This window comes from Lepisma saccharinum, chromosome 7 (assembly GCF_977018435.1).
Source record: "Lepisma saccharinum chromosome 7, izLepSacc3.1, whole genome shotgun sequence".
NCBI lineage: Eukaryota > Metazoa > Arthropoda > Insecta > Zygentoma > Lepismatidae > Lepisma > Lepisma saccharinum.
The window spans coordinates 7,512,441-7,534,729 of record NC_139235.1 but is presented as its reverse complement, the minus strand read 5'-3'; the positions used below and the strand labels follow the sequence as shown (position 1 = coordinate 7,534,729).

Genomic DNA, 22,289 nt, shown 5'->3' with positions numbered 1-22,289 from the left:
GCAGCAACTTGAAAGCTGAGTAAGAAATATTGGGCAAGGGCTCTGCCACTTGGCACATTGCCAACGTTAGTCATTCGTTGTCTGCAAAACTCCAGATTTATCCTTTCCCTATCGTTTCGCGCCGCTTGAACTTCAGACTTTAAATGTCACTAACTTCACAAGTATGTGTTTGTTCTCAATGTTGTTAAAAGTAGTATAAGGAGATTAAGAGTAAGCTATGAAATTTACGGAAACTGTTTATTTCCTAATAATTCATATGGGCATGTAAAGCATAAATCATAAAAATTAGCTATTATTCATAACGTGTTAAAAATGTATGCATTTCTCAGTGTAATGATTTTATTATTCCTAATATATAGTGTAATGTTCTTTTCTCTAATATGTTTTAATGTGTTTTTTGAAACTGTAACTCAGCAGAAGTTCAAGTTCCCCCGTGAATATAGCACTGTGCCATGAGGGCACATTTAGGGGATGTGAGGGTAGGGCTCCACATATTCTCGATCTCGGCCAATTTTTGAGGTGATGTGATCAGCACCACGCTCAGGCCGCCTTTACCCCCACCCCCAGGTACCCATTGATTTGAAGCTGGGTGAGTCCCGGAGCCGCTTTAACCCACTTAATTCACCCACCTAGGGAATCGTACCCGGGTCTTCTGCGTAGCAGTCTGACGCCCTACCTACGCAGCTCCTAACTCAGCGGAAATATCTGATATTACTTTCTTACAATATAGTGACAGTACTTAAAAAATAGTCTGAGACAGATGTCCCGACAAGCATTACCCTATATAAAGCATTTGTCAAATTTAGTAAATTCAAGAGAGAGCTTCGTGAAGTCATGGCATTTACTTTACTATAATAAACCTCTTGTCGTGGGGGCTCAACCGTGGTCTGCATCATGAAAATCCTACCCCTGGTGAACTAACTCTATTTAATTGGAACCTATAATTCGAAGTAATAGGAATTCGAACAGAGGTTTATTTCCCTTGAAACCATCTTTAACTCAATGACTGCGGCGGATCTACTGTATATGTAGACTCACTAAAACTGGTCTTCTTGTTTTGTTTTTTTCCCGGAGTGTCTGTATATGTGTGTTTCACCTACGTCACAAACTGTTGCATTATGGGGCCAGTTCTTGTAAGCATGCGGAATTCAAGTGGGCGGGCAATAGATACTAACACAGAGACAGACAGACATTCGTGATACGAAACAAACGTGCAGTTGGTACAGATGTAACAAAAGCTACGAGGTGGATGTTTCGTTGCAAGCTACGAATAAAATTGGCCGCAAACATGGCGGCTGTGCGCATCCTGGCGTCACATGAAACCCACCTATGGTATTTGAAAATTAACGGTTGTTGTATTGCGGCAAGTCATTTTTTATAGACATCACTTTATCGTGCTTTAATTAATCTTTTTGAGCAAACAATCCATTCGTAATGCTTTGTTTGTTCCTGAAAAATATTTTATTTTATAATCAGTGTTTTGTGGCAGTCTGTCTATATACACATTTAGATTGTTTTCTTTAGCTTCATTATGCGGTAAGTCTTTTTATAGTTATTGTTAACGTTATTTATGATGAAACGATTTTGCGGTTGCATCTAAATTATATAGAGATTTCTATTCGTAAGCCCTTCCCTTCAATATCGCCGCAGGGAATGGGGTGACGTGATGTTTTTGTTGATTCGAATTTTGGATAATTCGACCTTTTTTCGTGGAGTTCGAATTAAAAAGATTCCTCTGTATTAATGGTAAGATTGTTTTGTCAATTTTCCTATAGCGTCGCAACTCAAGGCCTAAGTCAATATTGCCCCGCCCCATTCCCCATAAGAAAAAAATGTGAACTCGGCACCAGTGTTCTTGCCAATAAATTAAGGCTAGTTCTCTCTGAAGGAAGAAAAACCGTTCGCCACTAGGACAAAGCGGGCCATTTCCGCCCTCGGGCTAATCTAGGTTATCAAGCAAGCCGGCGAACAAGAAGCTCACTTCCTCTGCCAAAACACAGGAAATTAGCGAAGACGTGGCCTTGAGTAACGGTCCAGAAGAGAAAATCCTTTCGTCCCTATCAGACACATGTAACAACACATTATGCTCGGTTTCACTTCCCTTTCGGGGAAGAGACATTGATTGCTGTTGCCATCTGGCGAATAAACACGGAAACACCGCCTTCAAGTAATCTACATTTCGATGCATGATGTCATCACTTAGATGAGGCATTTGATTATATTTCTTCTAAGGGTGTTAAAAAAATACTTTTTTCAGCAACAATTAAAGCTGGCCTTTATTCAATACCAGTAGAATCCTCTGTCAAGCAATGGTGGAGAAACATGTTGCATTTTAGGGCATAAAGTTATTTTCATGGAATATGCAGGGTGTGCCGGCGGGCTAGAGGTATACAAAAATACACACATATATTTTAGCAGTTGTAAAGTTTATTAACTTTCTTGTCCTGGTTTTGTACAAAGTAACTCAGAAAGTTTTTACGCTGGGACACCTCAATGTGGACACAGACAGACACCCAAACGATACTCCAGCTCGTGCCAAGCGTTGACCAGCATTTGAGGCGTTATTATCGCAACAATACGCTGTCTCAAATCACCTAAATCGTGAACTTCCTTCTTGTACACTACATCTTTAATGAAGCCCCATGCAAAAAAAAAAAAAAAAAGGTCTATTGTAGACAAATCTGGGGATCTCGGTGGCCAGACAGTTTCTTCGCATGCGTAACTCAACAGCACTATTGATCGTGCAAGCGGACTACTGAAATCATGGATCGATGGTCTAACGACTGAGCTTCACTACGAGACAATATATGGAGTAGTTTTCGCATTTTAATCAATATAAATTTCGTGAATCGCTCTGTAGTTATTTTTGTATACCTCAAGCCCGGACACCTTGTAGGTGTAGAAATAATAGGTGGAGTTTAATTGACAGCGGCACGCCCTAAGGATACGAGGAAAAGCGTTACAAATAAAGAGTTTCTACCTTCGTGATGATACAACTTTAACATTTATAATTTAATTTATGTATTATTAATACACACTTAAATTACAGCCAATAAAATTTTCTAAATAAGCAATTTGGATGTAAATATTTGCTTGATGTACATGAATTATATTGGCAATAACAATATTATTTTTACATTTTACTTTGATAGCAAGGACTTCTACACTTTTCGAATTTTCATCTCCTTGCGAAAAATCGTTATGATATTCCAAAAACTGAAAAATTACACATCTTTAGAATTCCTTCTAGAACATTCACGCGAATCTTCGTGTGGTTTCTTTTCGCTGTTGTCTAGATATTCTCAACAGTTTCGTGGCTACGCATGGACGTCCACAGGATTTTTTCCAGGGAGGGGCAAGGAAGATATTTTTTTCCGGGGGGCAAAGAAGTCACATTTCCCCCCCAAAAGGGTGTAGTTCCCTAAAAAAAACATTGCTTAAATTTGAATTTATGGTGTTAATGCAATAATTAACACATATTATTGTGGCTAAAATGAAATGATATGTGTGAAATACATCATTTTTGGTTGACTTTCATTTTCCAGGGGCGGCCACGGCCCCCCTTGCCCCCCTTCCGGACGCCCATGTGGCTACGTAAGTCTTAAACGCAGTGGCGGTCCCTCCATGGAACAGAGGGAACAGGCTGTTCCCTCCTACTTATCGCCCTTTTGAGCTATTTAAATTATCTACATTAACATAATTAGAACACTTCTTTCTCCCGAAAACAACGTTTCCAAAAGTGACGCTGAAGAATATATTTCACCGTGGCTGGGCGTTTTTTTTATTTTTACAAATAAACCAAATCAACAACAACAATAAGAACGCGCGTTCTTTTGCCCAAATAAATACATTCGTATTTATGACCATTTAGTTTGCCCGTTTTTTTATTGGAGGCCAAGAGATTAGTATAGTTAAATAAAACACTACTTAGACAAGAGCGAGAGAGAGCGCCTGAGCAAATATTTGTTATTTAATCATTATTTCTTCCATAAATGAAAAAATAAAATAAAGTTGTCTGCACATAAAACGTTCCCATTTCATAAATTAAAACTATATTTTTACATCCCACATTATAGATGCATATTATACAACGTGCATAAATACAGAGAACATAAGTACTTCAGACATTATCCCCTGAGTTCTTTAGAGGATTTACAAAGGAATCGAAGGAAAACCAATCTCCTATCTGTCCTATAGGAGATAGACAGGAGAACCTGAAACCACGGGCTTTCAATCATTGGAGCGGGGGCGAGGGGACAAGGGAGGTAGAGGCAGAAATCTTCCCTTTCCCTTCTGGCGGCCGTTTCTACCTGAAACTGGTGAGGCGGAGGAAAGGCTAGCTAGTCCAGTCTTGCCAGCTGATGTCACCGGGGGACGAGAACCGGGTGACAAAAAGAGTATTGCTTACGAACTGCGGCAACAAGACAATAAATATTGTGATTTGAAAATAATTAGTGACGTGAGATTGATTGATCTATTTCTACTAGACTAGCTACTCCTCAGTGCACGTCACTGCAATCCAAAGTAGTCTGATCTGTGTGGTCTTGCTCACTTTCACGTCACTTCGGTGCTTTGTGGCATTCACGCCTTGCAAACTAACATTTCAGCATTAAAGTTTGCACCACTGACTATGTTTTGTTGAAAGATTATTTTCAGCATATAAGATGGTCCTTACAGACAAAATTGCGGAGTTTCACAGTGAATAACATGAAAAAAGATTTTTGCCTAACTATACGGCGAAGAGTGGATTTTGATAGCAAATTTCCAATGGTAAGTTCTGCCATCGCCGTAGGATTAGGCAACGCACATAACGTTATGCAAGATAGTGCGTATTTCAGGATATAGGTGTCCCATTTTCATGGCCGGTGACTAAACCTAATCAGCATTTTTGGGGAATTTTAAGTTTTTTTGAAGCTACTTCAGGATTGTTCGAGCCTAACTTAAGATTTTAGGACCTATTTTAGAATTTTTAGAAAGTATTTTTGGGTTTTTCGAACCTATTTTAGGATTTTTAGAGCGTATTTTAGGAGCCTAAAAGCACACTTTTTAGAACCTAAAACTCCGAGGTCTAATTATAAAGTAGCAAACTACTTCCTTTACTAACTGGTTAAAGATGTTAATAACTTATGAATTAGTTGAAATGGTTTTATTATGTGTAAGTTTTTATTTAGTTTTGCTTTATGTTAATATAAATCAATTAGATTTCATAGTTATTATTGTTTTGCATTCTTGTTTTACTTTTATCGTGCGTATTGATGTAGATTTGTTAATGATCTCTTGAGAGAGAAGCATTGAACACTCACAACTACACTAATATGTGTATGTTTTCGATATTATTCTTAGTACAGTATATTTGAAATTAAAAATAATTGCTTATCTTTTGTTTGTTGTAACAACCCCCCCCCCCCCGGGAATTTTTGGTGGGGGGATTTTTGAGGCCAAGATTGTTGGTGGGAGGAAAATTCCCCCATCCCCCAGGATTTCGCACCCTGTTGCAAAAGATGGGAAGTCTAAAATTGAAAATCTCACTTAGGAATATTTAACTTTTTCATTAATTTACGAAGATTAGTATTACATTAACAAATGTAATTCCCTAATAAAATCAGAAGATTGTTTCTGTTAATGTTAATGCAATCTTATTTATTAACCTTACCACGTGCAATCCTTGGAAACATTAGTATCACATGCTTGTAGCAATTCCGACGATAACTCATTGTACAAACATACTTCCATATTTAGTTTTGCCATTGAACTACTGAACCTCTAGGAAGTTCCACTTCCTGATTTGCGCTGCATTCGTAATAGCTGTGCAAGGTCTAATTTACCATCAGCCTCTTTGTACCTTGCTAATTGGTGTTAAACACGCAAAGGTTGCTCTGCTCGAAACACAGCACCATTCATCTGTTCAAGCACGGAAGAGAAGATGCAACGCCTAGTTTATTCTACAGAGTGATTTGTTTGTCTCGTAACCCTAAATTTCGTCATTAATAACATGAAAATTATATGAAATACCATTGGGTTTCTTGCATTACACAATATCTTTGCTTTACTTGTCGACTGCATAAAGGCAAGTCGAGAAATAAATTACTTGTTTGGGTGAGACAATAAACTTTTCCAGAAATGCACAAATAGATGAAAATAGATACAAACATTAGCATAGCGGTTATTGCTGCCATCACCAGTGCATTGTACCGCCCCTCCTTTCCGTTGGCCCAGTTATCCTAAAAAAAAAGAACGTCAAATGCAGGAAAAGATGGCAAAATGAGAGCTGACTCTAAAAAAAATTACCCCCATTTAAAAAATCCTGGGCACACGCCACTGGCCATCACACACACACACACACACACACACACACACACACACACACACACACACACACACAGAGAGAGAGAGAGAGAGAGAGAGAGACAGACAGACAGACGGAGACAATGTTCCGATAACAGCACTGTTAAAAATTTATGACAAATCCTTTTATTTCACTCATAAAAAAAAACTTTCAAGTACTCTACTATTACATTTGTAAAACTTTCTGTGTGCTTCCACAGGTAAAATAAATACTTTTTAAATCGCAAAGTATGGAATTTTATAATGGAAGAATCGTGGTTTGAATATCTCATGCGGTTTTCATTAAATTCATTATAAACTTTACCAAAGGTTAGGAGAGTGACTTTTGACTCCGTCTGTAGTAAGAATCTTTTTTGTGGCTTCGCCTGTTGAGTAATGAGCTAGCAATCCCCCCCCCTCACACACACACACATACATATGAATTTATAAATAAAGTATAGTGTGTATATATATCGTATGGGGAACCTATTAATCGAACCTTGGGTACTTGATTCAAATCTGACGATAAAATAAATCACACATTTATTTGGTCGCGAATACTTACATTTCTTATACAATAATATGTTTATTTAACCTGTGCAAACGTATGTTGTATGAGATCTTTTCAAAATATATTTTTCAACTTTCCACATATGTTTTATTCTTACTTATCATTTGCAGAAAAAATAGGTTTCCGAAATACAAGTTATATATGGTTTATAAAATTGTTGATTTTAGTCATACACATACCAGATTAATTCGTCCGAAACACTTGCGTACGCAGATTTTTAATTTTTTTTTTATTGCGGATAGTATATACACAATAAAATATTTCGCAAATATCAGTTTCAACTTTCGATTTAAAAAGTTGCTCAAAGACAGAAATGGTAATTGGGGTTCATTTTAAGTGGAGTTTGTATTTAAAATTTTTGTCTTTACCGAGTTTTTTACTGTATTTGTAAATTTTGATTTTACCAAATTTCGGAATGCGTAGCCCCTTCAGCTCCTCCCCTGCGTACGCCAGTGGTCCGATACATGTTACATGAAGGAAAATAATAATACAGAACTGAATTATGACGAATTCATCTACACCAGTTGTTGATTTCTCCAAAATGTGTTAATGTATGTAGGGGTATGTATATATATCACTTCTTAATTCCATTATTATTTGGTCGGTCTAACGTAAAATCAGACTATTGTAAAATGTTAGAGAGCATTGCTGTCATATACATCTTGCACAAACCAAAACTATTTCAAGAATTGAGGCATACAGCATGTGCAAGAAGTTGCTTTGATTTTTTATACCTTTATAAAAACTCGAAGATGGAAGAACATTACAAGTTGATATTAAACAACATTTGAAAATTTGAACATCGAAAAGTTTCAACTTGAATTAGTTTCGTAAATTCTGAATGTATGTATGCAAATTTATTTGCAAATTTTTGACAAAAGGGAGGGGGGTTGCAATTTGGTTAGCTAACCTTAAGTTTAATTAGCAAATTGCATAGATCATTGTTTGCGTGATATTACATTCAGAAACACAAATGCATTCCCGAAGGAACTGTAGTTGTCAATTGTTCTGAAAATTTTTGAAAATCCCTTTGGAGAATGGATCTCTAATGTTGAGGACGATTAAAGAGTAATATCTGGACTCTATTTCGAAACTTCCTTACTTATCAAACTCTCTTCATTGTAAGTTCGTAATGTTTAAACATCTTAAGTTACTTACAATATAGGCTACAAGGTGTCGTATGCAAATAACGTCAGCATCTACGTATTCAGAGGTAAGAACTAGTTATGTTTACAAAGTATGTGGTGCTGATAGGTACACATAATAAAATACTCTAAAATGTCATATTCTCAAACACAGTAGGTTGAATACCCTCAGAGTTGTCCTAATATAATACAATGACTATTGTTAGAAGCTAATTTGGGAAGAAAATCCTACGAAGAACAAGGACTTGGAATCTCGCACTCACTTTCCCAATCATCTGGCACCACTGTTTGAAGTAGCTGGTTAAATTTGTCAACAGGACACGGCGCAGAGCATCCTGGGAGTTGCAACGTCACCAGGTCTGAATCTGTTCTTGTGTTATTCCTGTACAGCAACTACAAAGATAGTGCAAATAGGAAGAGCTATAATTATAAACTACGTAATATTTCGTTATGTAAATACAATTAGATGCTTCAATTTCAATGTTTTAAAATAAATATAAATACACACTTCTGAAGTAAAGTTATGATTGCTTAAAAGTTAGATTCTGAAGTTAGGCCAGTTTATTACAAATTACAAAATTTGTATTCCCAAATAAGAGAAGAAATTGCATCTTTTGTTCCCAGTATGGTTCCATATGAGGGCCAAATGAAGAAGACATGTAATGTTGAAATATATTGCTTATTTGGAGGAAAATTAATTTTATAAAACTCTTTCTGAGTTGTGAATAGTGCATTGTGTTATCTTTTTAACGAGTCATTCGGACTATTCTAACTAAATTTGTTCCCACAAAGCGATATGGAAAAAAAAAATACCCAAAAATTCTAACTTTGGGACCTTGGCCCTCTCCAGGTACAGTTAGGGACACTTCTGGGTTGTAAAATCTTATTGACTCTCAATACGATCCTTACAACCCAGAAGTGTCCATGACTGTACAACTCACAAATATTATGCAAAATTATAAGTCATTAAGTACTGCTTGTGTGCCACATATTAAAAAATCGAAGACGGTCAAGTTGAAAAATGCCAATTTCATTGTTTTCATGTGGAACTACCCCAATGTTTATCACCTTCAAGATGGGGATGCTATCTAAAAGTTTCTAGGTGAGTTGAATGTTTTTTGAGGTGATCTGGTGAACACTTTCTGGACACTGTAGTAAAATTAAACCAAGGAACTCGGTGAGAATGTGAAGTTACCTGCACCAGGTGACCTTCTTCCTCTGTGTGGTGAAGTTCCACCATGAGCATGGCTCCATATTCAGGTTTCATAAGCTCTGTGAATCCCATAGTTCGCATGATGTTGACGATCGTTATGTCGTGAGCTGAATACATGAAGAGCTTCCTGTCAGGTGACAGAGTCCCGCTTACTTTCTGGGAAGTGTGCTCCAGGAACTGTCCAACAAGAGGCCCTTGAAAATATTTGAAGAAGATTTGCATTAAAGTTTATCTGCACTTTCTGCAACTATAGAATACATAAATGTATAAGTGAGACGCCAACATTTCGCTCAACTCTTAAAATTTTTAATAAGAAAATGTAATTACATAATTATCCGGGTCCAACAACACTTGCCACTTACCGCCTTTTATTCTTTTCATTGCTTCGGTGTATGTGAAAATAGCGAGACTTAGAGCAGCCAACCGCTTCATTCTCTCGGGGTATACGGTCGATGTCCACTCTGGAAGTGTCAGGTTCTTCAAATCCTAAGAGAAAAAGTATAGCCATGGTGTACTAAGAATAATTACAACTACATTAAAAGATTTTTATAATTACATTAAAATAAGATTTCTCAAAATGAGCAGTGTCAGTTTTTGCACAGATAAAGATCTGTGGTTTTAGCCTTATCGTAAACCTTCGTATCTAGCCACCTTATTAAGGCGGCTTTCCCTAGATTACCTTTGTCCCGACTTATTTCTAATTATAGTCGGAATGTTAAGATTTTTACGTTAACGCACATTATTCTATATTTTCTGTAAGATTACTGCTGATACGGGTCGTTAATTTAGAAATGTATATGGTACGTTTATATACTAATAATAAATACTGTGAAACCTCGTGTTTACGTTTTTCAGGTGACAAACTTAAAATACGGTAGAATGTAATTAAATCCGGAAATTTTGTAAACACCAGCTTCAACATTGAGTGACAAAAGTACGCGTACAGGTTTTACTAAAATCTCCCGATTTCCAGCTATGCAAATAATAAGTAGTGAAGTTAAATCGCTTAGGGAAAGAAAAGCAAACATTTCTGACGCTTCGTACCCTTAGTTTTGAACGTGTAATGTAATTGTGGGAGAGTTTTACATTGAGGGTTGGTCGTGTGATACTCGAAGATTAAACTAATTGGTTAGAAATTCCGTTTTAATTTTACTCTTGGTGATTATATGCAAGAATGTCACTTCTACTAATTCACGACGAGTGTGGTGATTGGATATTCAAAACAGATATATCTGTTTTATGGAGGTGTCTCACATATAAGCTTTAAAAGCTATGATTGAGATAGAGGAGCAGTATTCAAGAATAGGGCAGTAACATTGAAGATTGATAACTAATCTAAATTAATTTTTGTAGATGTCCAAGACGCGAATTTATAAATTGCGTTTAAAATTGAAAACTAAGACTAGACTATTAATCAAAAAATAATATTACTGTAGTAGCATCAATCGTGCTTGCATCATTCTGACGTCATGAGATGAAACACTTCACCTATTCACATTGTTGTCCAGATGAAACACTTCACCTTTTCACATTGTTGTCCTTGAAAAAGGTTAGAAGAGCGAGTTACGATGTGTTTAATAAAAGAGTGAATACTTCACGTACCTCGATTTCCAGTGTGTTGTACAGGAACTCTAAATCAGTGACGTCACTTATGTTTTCCCCAGTATGAAGAGTGAGGTATTCGTATAGGTCTTTATTCTGGTTGTCTATTTCCTGATACTCAGGGGATTTGTAGGCATTCTCCAACTCCATGTCGTATGCTGGACAAGGCTTCGTCACAAGAATCGTCTGTAAATTGTACGTTAAGCATTAAAATCATGTTCATATGTGGACAGAGTCGACCCCTAGATGGGTTCGAGGCCTGGAGCATACAATATACGAGGGGCCTATAACCAAAGTTTTCAGAGTTCTGAAATAAACAGAGGTGTTTGTTCCTTAGTCTGAAGTAGGGATGGCCAAACGGATCCGGATCCGGGTCTGAAATTTTCGGATCTGATTTTCCTAAAATTATTCGGATCCGGATCCAGAACTGTCATTCAGGTATGAATCATTGGGGTAAGTCTCCGTTGGTGTTCTGTCTCCGTGGCGAAAGAGCTGAGAACAAAAATATTCATAATTAGTTGAAATTACTATACAGAACTAGAAAAAATCACAACAAATTTCGTTAAAATACCTTCGTTTGGCTGGGTAAAGTGCGTCCACGCTATGGCTAACCACAGTGGCGTTGGTATTCCTCTCTTTTCTGTGAACAAATATTACAAATTTTCTCCGAAATCATTTTGATGCCTCAAAAAGTACCGCAGCAAATTGTAGAAGTTAATAGGCCGAAATGTTTTTTTTTGTTTTTTTTTTTTATGGGGATCAAACCCGGCCGATTTCCATGAAACTTGGCAGGTGTATAGTGGGGCCCAATGGAAGAAATACGTGTTTTTTGTTTCAGCTAAAAAACGGTTTTAGGGGGCAAAACCCCCTCAAATGTCAAGATGAGGACAAATTGAAGTGATGATCGGACCCCTGTGTCCCCCTCCGATTTCTATGATACTTGGCAGGTGTGTGTATAAACGGGCCCAAATGAAGAAATACGTGATTTTTTTTTGTTTCGGCTAAAAAACTGTTTTAGGGGGCAACCCTCCCCTCAAATGTCAATATGAGGACAAATTTAAGTGGGCATTTGACTTATGTGTCCCCCTCCGATTTTCATAAAACTTGGCAGGTGTATAGTGGGGTCCAAATGAAGAAATACGTGTTTTTTTTGTTTCAGCTAAAAAACGGTTTTACAGGGCGAAACCCACTCATTTGTCAAGATGAGGACAAATTGAAGTGGGGATCTGACCCCGTGTGTCCCCCTCCGATTTCCATGAAACTTGGCAGGTGTGTGTATAAACGGTCCCAAATGGAGAAATACGTGTTTTTTTTGTTTCGGCAAAAAAAATATTCTAGGGGGCAACCTCCTCTCAAATGTCAAGATGAGGACAAATTGAAGTGGGGATCTGACCCCTGTGTTCCCCTCCGATTTCCATGAAACGTGGCAGTTGTATAGAAGGGCCCGAAGGAAGAATTACGTGTTTTTTTGTTTCAGCTAAAAATTGTTTTAGGGGGCAAAATCCCCTCGAATGTCAAGATGAGGACAAATTGAAGTAAGGATCTGACCCCTGTGTCCGCCTCCGATTTTCATGAAACTTGGCAGGTGTATAGAGGGGCCCAAAGGAAGAAATACGTGTTTTTTTTTTGTTTCGGCTAAAAAACTGTTTTAGGGGGCAAAACCCGCCTCAAATGTCAAAATGAGGACAAATTGACGTGGGGATCATCTGAACCCTGTGTCCCCCTCCGATTCCCATGAAATTTGACAGGTGTATAGAGAGGCCCTATGCCCCCTGTTTCTTCCTATATCACATTTACGTGGTTTCGGGGTCAGATCCCCACTTCAATTTCTCCTCATCTTGACATTTGAGGGGGGGCCTCTATACAAGTGCCAAGTTTCATGGGAATCGGAGGGGGAGACTTAGACCTCCCTAGTCAGTGTATTAATTAATTACAAATCGCGCACACGCGCACACACACTATATATATGTGTGTATGTATATGTATATTAGCAGGTAACAATATGTTATAAGCACATTCTTACTTTCCAAAGAAGCGCATGTGGGATGGCAAAACGGATCCGGTTCCAAAAGTACCGGATCCGGATCTGAAAATTCCGGATCCGCGGATCCGGATCTGAATAATTTTAGGATCCGGAACCAACCGGATCCGGATCTGGCCATCCCTAGTCTGAAGTACAAGGTGCAAGGGCGTCCGTAGCGGGGGGGGGGGGGCACTTGCACCCCTTGAGATTTCCGGAAAGAATTAATGCAATTCGAATGGTGGAATTGTAGTGATATTTTACAACAAAAAATATTGTTTTCTGTGACTTACAGGCAGTAATGAAGGAAAACTGGAAGGAATGGTGCAAAGGTGAATTTCAAAATGCAGGCAGTTTTTATCAGAGGAAAGCTCATTTCAATAGAATCAGGCCTTGGTTTACAAAAGTTCAAGTTACAAGGAATGTGATAGTATTACTAAATCATATTAGGTCAGGTCATACAACTACCAAAAGTCATTTACAAAAGACGCGGATTGTACAAAACCCAAACTGTACATGTGGCAATAAGGAAGATATACACCATATCATGTTTGAGTGCAATAGATACACGCAAGAAAGAGATACATACTTGTAAACTGTGCAATTCCTCTTCCTCACTGTTTGGAATCTTTGATTTGTGAACCTAACCTTACAGTTGGATATAGATTGTTATCTTTTTTTAGAAATTGTGACTTAACAATTTAGTAGAAACTTTTTTATTGATAGTTTTTTGTTTGTTTTTTAATAATAATGTACTAAAAAAATGTAATTTTATGTACAGTACACGGATAGATATGGGAAAAACTGCTAAGCGGTAATCCCAAATAAAAGTAAATAAATAAATAAACAGGCCGTAAGTTGTAGCAATTATTATTGTTGTTGTTGTTATTATTATTATTATTATTATTTTACAATACCCTTCGGCATGTAATACAATGGATCAGAAGTACCACGAAGGACAGCAGATTAAGTGGTCTCTGAGTGTGATTGATATCTGTGCATTGTGAAAAGTACAAAGGGTAAAAAACTGTTCATCGACGAAGTGATAGATGTTTATGGAAAGGAAGGCGAATCCAATTTCTATCTAAATAGTAGACTCGAGTCTGAACTTGTATACAACGCCATAGTATACACACCCAAGAATTGACTTTTAAATAATGCCCTTACCTTATCCAGGTTCCTAGGTATGGAGTGAATGGGTATGGGCTGCCAGTTGATGCCCGCTTTCCACACTTGATCCCCTTGTGGCGGGTAGAGCCCGGCCAAGCAGCAGGCAGCACTCATCAGGCATCGATCTCTGTAACTGCTGAGCACGTAGAGGTCGTCTGGAGAATAAGTGTCGCTTAAGAAGTCGGTGTAGTGAGATCGGAGAAACCTTCCCAATTCGTACAGTTCCAGTTTCCCTGTCTTTTAAAAAAATAGTAACAATAATAAAATAAGTGCATTGATTTTATTATCACTAGAGTGAGGATTCATACTCTGTTAGAAGTTACGATAAGTTTTCAAATTACAGAAATGAGGTTTCTATTAGGGATGGCCAAACGGATCCGGATCCGGATCCAAAAGGTTCGGATCTGGATCCGAGAGTTTCGTATCTCAATCCCATTATAATAATACCACACCTTAAAAGGTATTATGATCTTCGATTACAAAGACATTTTGCATTAGTTAGTCCTACAAGATTTTTTTTCAAGTGTTGTTCCTAAAATACTTTGCTACGCATCGGCTAACACACTCGTGCACAAAAATAATCTTACATGTTTAACATAAAATGTCAGCGGTGATTTTGTAAATGCCATTGAAATGAATATGTATTCATTCGAATGTATTGGAAATGGAAACACACGTAAATGTGAGACATTCCATTCCAGGATGAAACCTTTAACACATTTAACAAGATAGAAATGTTATACAAAAATTATACAATTACAGTTACAGTTTTACAAATTAAAATAAAACATTATAATATGTGCAGTGTTATATAATTACAAAGTGTAAGACTAACAAGGGAGGTTATCTAAGTGTCCCCCTCCGATATCCATGAAACTTGCCAGGTGTATAGAGGGGTCCAAATACGTGTTCTTGTGTTACAGCTAAAAAACTGCTTTAGGGGCAAAACCCCCCTCAAATGTCAAGATGAGGACAAATTGAAGTAAGGATCTGACCCCTGTGTTCCCCTCCGATTTATGATATATATATATATATTAAGTTACCTTGGTTTCTGCTATTGATTTAGTTTTAATGTTTTCCTTCTGAAATTAGTCACTCTAGTTCACCAGTATCATATGCGATTATATGGAGGAGATAATTCTGAAGAAGGGAAGAGAGTGATATACGAAATGACATTTTTAAACGTTGAATACCTTTATAGAGTTAATAAAATATCATAATCATGAATTTCAATATATTAACGTTGTGAAGTGTAAAAATGTGACAAGACAGGCCATTGGATATTCACTAATCTGGTATATCGAGTAGAGGAGTCTACCCAGGCCAAGGTTATAATAATTACATTAATACTAGTTTGGCAAAAATATGAAGTTATTATAATAATTATTGCAGTTATTAATTTTAATAATAACATTCAATTTAATTCAACGGCCTCAACTTCCCCTACAAAAACTTCTGGAGTTGCTCAGATAACTTACGTTTGTCAATTCTCCCCAACCTTCCGGCCAATAACTGTCATTCAGGTATGGATCATTGGGGTAAGTCTCCGTTGGTGTTCTGTCTCCGTGGCGAAAGAGCTGAGAACAAAAATATTCATAATTAGTTAAAATTACTATACAGAACTAGAAAAAATCACAACAAATTTCGTTAAAATACCTTCGTTTGGCTGGGTAAAGTGCGTCCACGCTATGGCTAACCACAGTGGCGTTGGTATTCCTCTCTTTTCTGTGAACAAATATTACAAATTTTCTCCGAAATCATTTTGATGCCTCAAAAAGTACCGCAGCAAATTGTAGAAGTTAATAGGCCGATTTTTTTAATATATATATGGGGATCAAACCCGGCACTTGCAATAAGAAATTTTATATTTAGAGATTCTGCATTTTCTTCATGGCTTTGGAATGGCAGTTCTTGTCCTCCTACCAGCATGAAGATAAATTTCCCAGGTTATAAGCAACTAAGATGTATTAAAGAATATAAAAGGAAAATCTGTAGGCAGAGTCCTAAAGTGAAAAGTTATAAGGTAATGAAAAACAATTCGTGTCCTTTTAGAGTCAGACATTGTGATCGCATGTAACTTTTCTGATTTATTGTTTAATTAAGCTGCTTTCATTAATATTCTCTGTGATTTTCATTTACCTTGTGATCCCTTCCTACAGTACTGATTAAGTCAGAGGCGGTCATCGGGAGATGCAGCGATGACAAAGCAAAATAATAAAAATATTGCCCTTTAAATATTTAGGGAAGAATTAAAAATAAGTCAGAATTTTCGCATATTCGAGCGAAATTAGTCAAGCGACATCACGAAAGAGCTAGAAATACCCCGGAGATTCGCTAAGTTTAGCGCATCGAAAGGAGAGCCCAGTTCTACCCCCTGTGCCCAACCGTCCCGCTACGTCCTGTTGAGTGCAATGGTGTCAGGCGGGCTAAGTCATCGCAGCAGGTCTGCGAATCCAAGGTCCTTCGACCGCTTTTCACCCGCTCTTGAAGGTCTGGCCATAAGATACTTTTCTTTTTCCAGCCCCCTTGTTTACAAACACTGCAGGGTTTCTGTGACGTCATCAAGATGAAACTTTTCAGAATGTGCAGCACTGTAAAGCATACAACACTCTTGTTTTTAAAGAGAGAAACACATATTAAGAGCATCGCAACGCAACTTACATAGAATACATGAAAGTAATGATGCTTAGGAAAAAAATGTAAGCAAACGCATAAATTTCCCCACGATTAGTGCTAGTTAGAACTTAAATTAAAAAAGCAGTTCTGGATCCATTGTATTTCCTTCATAGTATTTCTCCTTTTATTTCATTTTTTTTTATCCTGCGGTTCAAATATCGATTTTGGAAATAAATGTTCTTGCTTTACAAAACACGAAGTACTTCCTGTTGTTTTGTGTTTATACTATGCTTACAAATGACAAGACTGATCAAGATTTTTGTTCTCGATGTGACAGACATAGTTCCTCAGACAGAACCTTTTACCTAACATATCTTACTTCCACACCAGGGATGGCCAAAAATATCAGGATTCCGGAAAATTTAAAATCTCGATTCGGAAATTTAACTATTTTTGGGGAGAGAGGTTTAAAAATTTTCCCATTTTTTCGGGTAGAATTTATTAAGAAAGTTTTGTCTTCCGTATTTTACGATCATATACTCCGTAGAAAAAAATGATTTAGCCATCTCTACTTCACACGTCTTGTACGAACACTGTTATCATCATTATCAATGTAGTAATCCCCCCCCCCCCCCCCCCCAAGTCCCGGTTGAAAGAGTGACCCTGACGTTTGGCAAGCCTTGCGATGACTACGTAAAAATGTCACGCTTCGCCACTGGAATTAGTAATTTAAACTGTAGGTCCAGTCCCGATTAGCCTTGCTGTGCATAAAGTGGACTTAAAACATCAAATCAAAATCGCCTGCACAATGTGCATTCATTGTTTTGAATTGTTGTTCTTTTATGCACAGATAAGCTAATCGGGACTGGACTTGCAGCTTAAAGTGGGATCCGAACCACTGTGCAATGTGCCTCCACCGGGTATCGAACCAGGGACCCCTTGATTACAAGGCCACGACGTATTCAGTTTTTAAAACGTGAAAGGATTTCAAACAACTATGCTGTACCGTGACCACGATAACTTATGCAGCCCTAATTCGGACCAGATCTCTAGAAAAGTAATATCTTGTGAAAATTGCAATGGGAATTGCGTATTCAAAGCTTCAAAGCTTATTTAATAAGAATTTTCATTCTCACAAACTCTTTTCTCATCTTCCTCGATATAAAATTTTAGGAAATTATCTTGCATAAGAAACCCGGATCCGTATTAAATAAATAATTAAATATATAAATACGCTGTTTTGTTTTGTTTTTTTTACGAATCTAATCGTATTGAAAAAAATTATCCATCGCTTTTTTTCTTGGTAATTTGTAAAATAGAGATATACCTATTATGCAGAACGGTAAAGATTGGATTTTACATTTAAAGTTATTATTTACGAATTTTCTAATGTTACATGTGCAATATTGGAAATGTTCATGGAGGTAAACGAAATATTCTCAATTAATTAGACAGAGCGATTCTGTCAGAAAACTAAATGTACACTTTATTTTGCGTTCCTGTGACGTAATGGAAGCTGATGTGATGCCCGCAGTATTTCAGGGGCTCCGACTAGACTAACGATCTCGCCAGTCGCCATCGACATTCCCAGGTTCGAGTCTGGCGTGGACACCGAAACCAACACAAGCCCCGCCCCTCCGTGTTCTGACGTCACGGTAAATGCGTTCGTTCGTTGTTAGGTTATGATCACATGACGTCACAGGTCGAAGGGCGGTGTTCAGTTGAGGGAGCAAAACGTTAGACCCCATTTTAGATGCCTGCGCGTCTACCAAGTGCTGCCACCTATGAGGACAAACGAAAAATTCTAGGCGTCGAGTCGAGGTCAAATCTCTTCGTATTTTCGTAACCACCCGTGCACAAGCTGGAAGAAATAACTACACATCTGGAAACATAAATACTTTACCACTTGCACCAGCAACAGTGAACTTGAGTTCAAAGCTGCCTCCTGCCCTTTTAAACACAGCAGTAAGCAGAATATTATCACTAAAATACTTCCTAGTCTGTCAAACATTTTCTGCAAGAGCTTCTTTTACACGCTACACAGCTGGGAGAAAACATGCGAGACGAGCCTGCGCTACGACCTTGGAACCCGGCGTTTTGAACTTCAGTCGGCAAAGATAAGCTGCGCACTCGTTTGTTCAAACAATCGTTACATTGTTATTCTTATCACTTCTTGAACTGCTGTTTGAGATTGAGATGATGATATATAAATTAAATCAGAATGCCATCTGATTTCAAGTGTGATTTGATTTGTGTTATTTATAGCGACTCTTTTCTGCCACTTTTTACTAATCGCGACGATGAGGATGAGGAGTGATAATATGATGAAGGGACACCCACGAAGGCCGGTATGTGAACCTGCAGGCCCGTAGCCAGGAATTCTTTGTAAGGGGGGGGGTAAAAAGGTAAAGTGTTCCCCTGTGCATAGCACCACGCCATGAAGGCGTATAGGGGGTGTGGGGGTAACGCCCCACACTTTCTTGATCCGGTCGTGAGTGGGGGTGATGTGATCAGCATCACGCCCCTGACCGCCTTTACCCCCCAGGGTTTCCCCCAGGTACCCATGTTATTCGACGCTGGGTGGACGCCGGGGCCGCTTCCATCGTTAGAAAAGTTCCCGGATTTGAACCGGCCGGGGATCGAACCCGAGACCTTGAGCATGGTAGCCAGACGCGTTACCGACTGAGCCACCGCGGCCACTGGGGGGGGGGGGCGAAGTCAAATCCTAGAGGGGGGCAAATTTTTAATATATTGTGTCGCATTGGCAGATATAGCAAGGTACACAGAGGCACTTGCCTCCTCCCCCAAAAGAGACAAGTAACAGAAAAGGAATGATATCTTGAAACTGCAACGAACAAAAAAACCTCGAGCAACATCAAATAGCAACCTTTCCAGATTGCCAAAGAATATAAAGTTTAACATAAATACCTAGGTAGGCTAATAGGGACTGTATCTACTTGATATTTACAGGTCGATAATGTTAATGACGATTAAAATGTACCAACAGCTTTGGGCCTCTCTGCAGAACTGATTAAGGGAGCCCTTTATAAATCATGCTTCATAATGATTATCTCTAATTTCAAGTTTACAAGATTTTTACGCACAAAGGAATCTAACGAGAATCCAACAACACCATTGTGTTGTGTTACGTAAGAAACATCGAATTAATTAAATAATATTGGTTATATATTATCTACACTTTGATGAATTCTGCAAAAAATTTTAATACATTTTTTTTGTACTTGCTAAAACATTAAAACATGGGTCCCTTAGTCCACCACGGACTCTATTTCTTTCAAAGGAGAGACTCTTGCATCACTACAGACAACGTTTGCCTACTGGTTACGTTAACCATTTTTGCAGAATATTGTGTGAATTGTATTATATTATAGTTGAAATACATGTTTTGACACCTGACAAACAAATAGGAACCCCTTGATTGATCAATAACTTCTTGGATTACAGTGTCATCATTAAAATTTCATATTAAGTTTCATAGAAAGAAATTGTTTCAATAAGCACAACAATAATTTTATGGGGCGCCATGGCATTCTCTTTAACATATTTTTTTCATATAGATCGTTTGGCTCCCAGGGTCGACTCCCGCCGCCCCATAGCTATGACTCTGAACTTGGACTATAAGAATAGCAGACAGACATTGCGAGCGAAGCGAGGAAGAAAATTTTACGAAATGTATTTTTATTTGTATAAAATTTGAAATCGAGGGGGGGCAATTGCCCCTCTTTACCCCTTGCAAGTGCACTTGACCGTCTGGTAGAAAAATGCAAGAAACACGTAAAAACTAATTCCATCACGAGTATCCAATTGTCCTGCTATTCTTTGATTCTGCTAGTCTTGATTTTTTTTATTTCAATGTTTGCTTCCCCTAGAACATGGCCGTATTTAGAGGGGGGGTTTCTAGGGTTCAAACCCCCCCGAAACTTCTGACATGTTGGATTAATGGAAGTTCAGAAACCAAAATCTGTAACAAAATTTCAAATTTTTTTTCGAAGCATCACAAAAATACAAGGAGACAATGTTGAAACGATCGAGCTAGAATTTTCATACATATGGAATTCTGAAACTTGAGTGAAACAGGATTTATTCTCAGAATCGTAACCCACCCGCGACCCCTCCATTATCACTTCTGCTGTCATCTTTCCAGTGTTGCTCCTGCGTCACAAGGAATATAGACTGAAGATTCTCTTATGATTGTTCCAAAATTCCCTTTCCAGCTTTTAAATTCCCCTGTCCAATAAAGTCGAAAATCCCCCTTGATAGGAGTTCAAACCTAGGATCTCCAGTTTTGTAGCGCATTACGGTCGCGATTGAGGTTACAATCCATGCACCAGGCTAAGTTTTTAAAAAGAATAACTGGTTCCACACTTTTCAAAATTCCAAAAAATTAATTTTAAAGTCAAACAACAAAAACTTTATGACTAAAATTTCCATTTAACTTTTAAAGCTTTTCTCTTGAAGGTATCTAAAGTTTAATGACGAAGTATAATAATTGTGCATTTAAGTACACTGTATGAAACGTAAAAACAAACAAAAAGAAACTTGTGCTGGATATTCACTCATCTGCTGGATTGAGTAAGCCCCTCTCAAGGATATAACAATAATATAATAATAATTATTAGTATTATTATTATTATGGAATAAAATTGTTTTATTATTATTATGAAATTTTAATTATTATTGTACAATTATTGTTATTCATGGTGTGGTGCTAAGCACAGGGGAACACTTTACCTTTACAATTATTGTTATTATTTCTATTATTCAAATTTCTGGCGACGCCCATGGGAACAATTATGAATAAACCCCCCCCGAAATTTTTTCCTGCCTATGGCCATGCCCTAGAATGAACTTCCGTCCAAGGTCAGGGGGAGGGGGACAATGCCCCTGTAGTTGCAGCACTGTTTATGAGTGTCTCTTCATCAATTTCATGTCATCCTTCATTGTTGCGATTAGCTAGAAGTGGCAGAAAAGCAACGCAAAGTAACAAAAATCAAATATCCACTCCCTCTCTCTACCACATGAATCACTATTACCAAAAGGTAAACTTGGGAAACAAAAATTTAAGCAATTCAAAGTTCATAGCAACACATCCATGAAAAACATCCAAACACATTAGGCACCTTTAATACAAGACTACTCAAAATGTTACAACCGTTCTAGATACTGAAAATTGTGAAATCATTTCCCGAAGTCTAATCTGGAAGGGAATTCCCCCCCCCCCCCAATCCTGATACGACATTACAGAATCTTATACACCCTAATAAATCACAAAATCAACAAGTGCCTTTGTACTGTTGCTAGAGTAACAAATGATATAATTGTAAAGATTAGTGAGAATTCCAGGTAGGAATGTGTTCTGTATTTTTCACAGGGGGGGCAAAGCAGGCTCTCGGTGGGGAGCAGTTGCCCCCCTCTAGCTACGGACCTGTGAACCTGTGACCTCTGGCGTCATAGCACTCTGTGAGAACCATGGAGGTCGGCACTTTCAAATATGGTGGTACAGTGAGGTTGTTGGGAGAAGAGGAAGCAAATAAATTGAATACAAAAGCTAAAATCTATTCTCCAGGGTGCAACAGGCCTCTACAAGACAAGGCCTAAGGCGAGATG

The 22,289-nt window shown here is 37.9% G+C and overlaps 1 protein-coding gene across 1 annotated transcript; it reads right to left on the bottom strand.

The window, feature by feature from the left end:
- Positions 1 to 6,852: 6,852 nt before the first annotated feature.
- LOC145990118 (testicular acid phosphatase homolog) lies at positions 6,853 to 18,716 on the bottom strand. The gene is made up of 7 exons (XM_083125775.1): positions 18,565 to 18,716; positions 15,524 to 15,622; positions 14,043 to 14,282; positions 10,856 to 11,041; positions 9,616 to 9,739; positions 9,236 to 9,447; positions 6,853 to 8,433 (listed from the first exon to the last, which is right to left on the bottom strand). Exons 1-7 carry the CDS (start codon positions 18,670 to 18,672, stop codon positions 8,269 to 8,271), a joined length of 1,134 nt encoding a protein of 377 aa, XP_082981901.1. The 5' UTR covers positions 18,673 to 18,716; the 3' UTR covers positions 6,853 to 8,268.
- Positions 18,717 to 22,289: the final 3,573 nt, after the last annotated feature.

Coding starts and splice junctions, on each gene's coding strand:
- LOC145990118 (XM_083125775.1), bottom strand. CDS start 18,672: ATGTTTGACAGACTAGGAAGTATTTTAGTGATAATATTCTGCTTACTG. Junction 15,623..18,564: donor CACTGTTGCTGGTGCAAGTG/GTAAAGTATTTA, acceptor TTTTGTTCTCAG/CTCTTTCGCCACGGAGACAG. Junction 8,434..9,235: donor AAGAAGGTCACCTGGTGCAG/GTAACTTCACAT, acceptor CTATCTTTGTAG/TTGCTGTACAGGAATAACAC.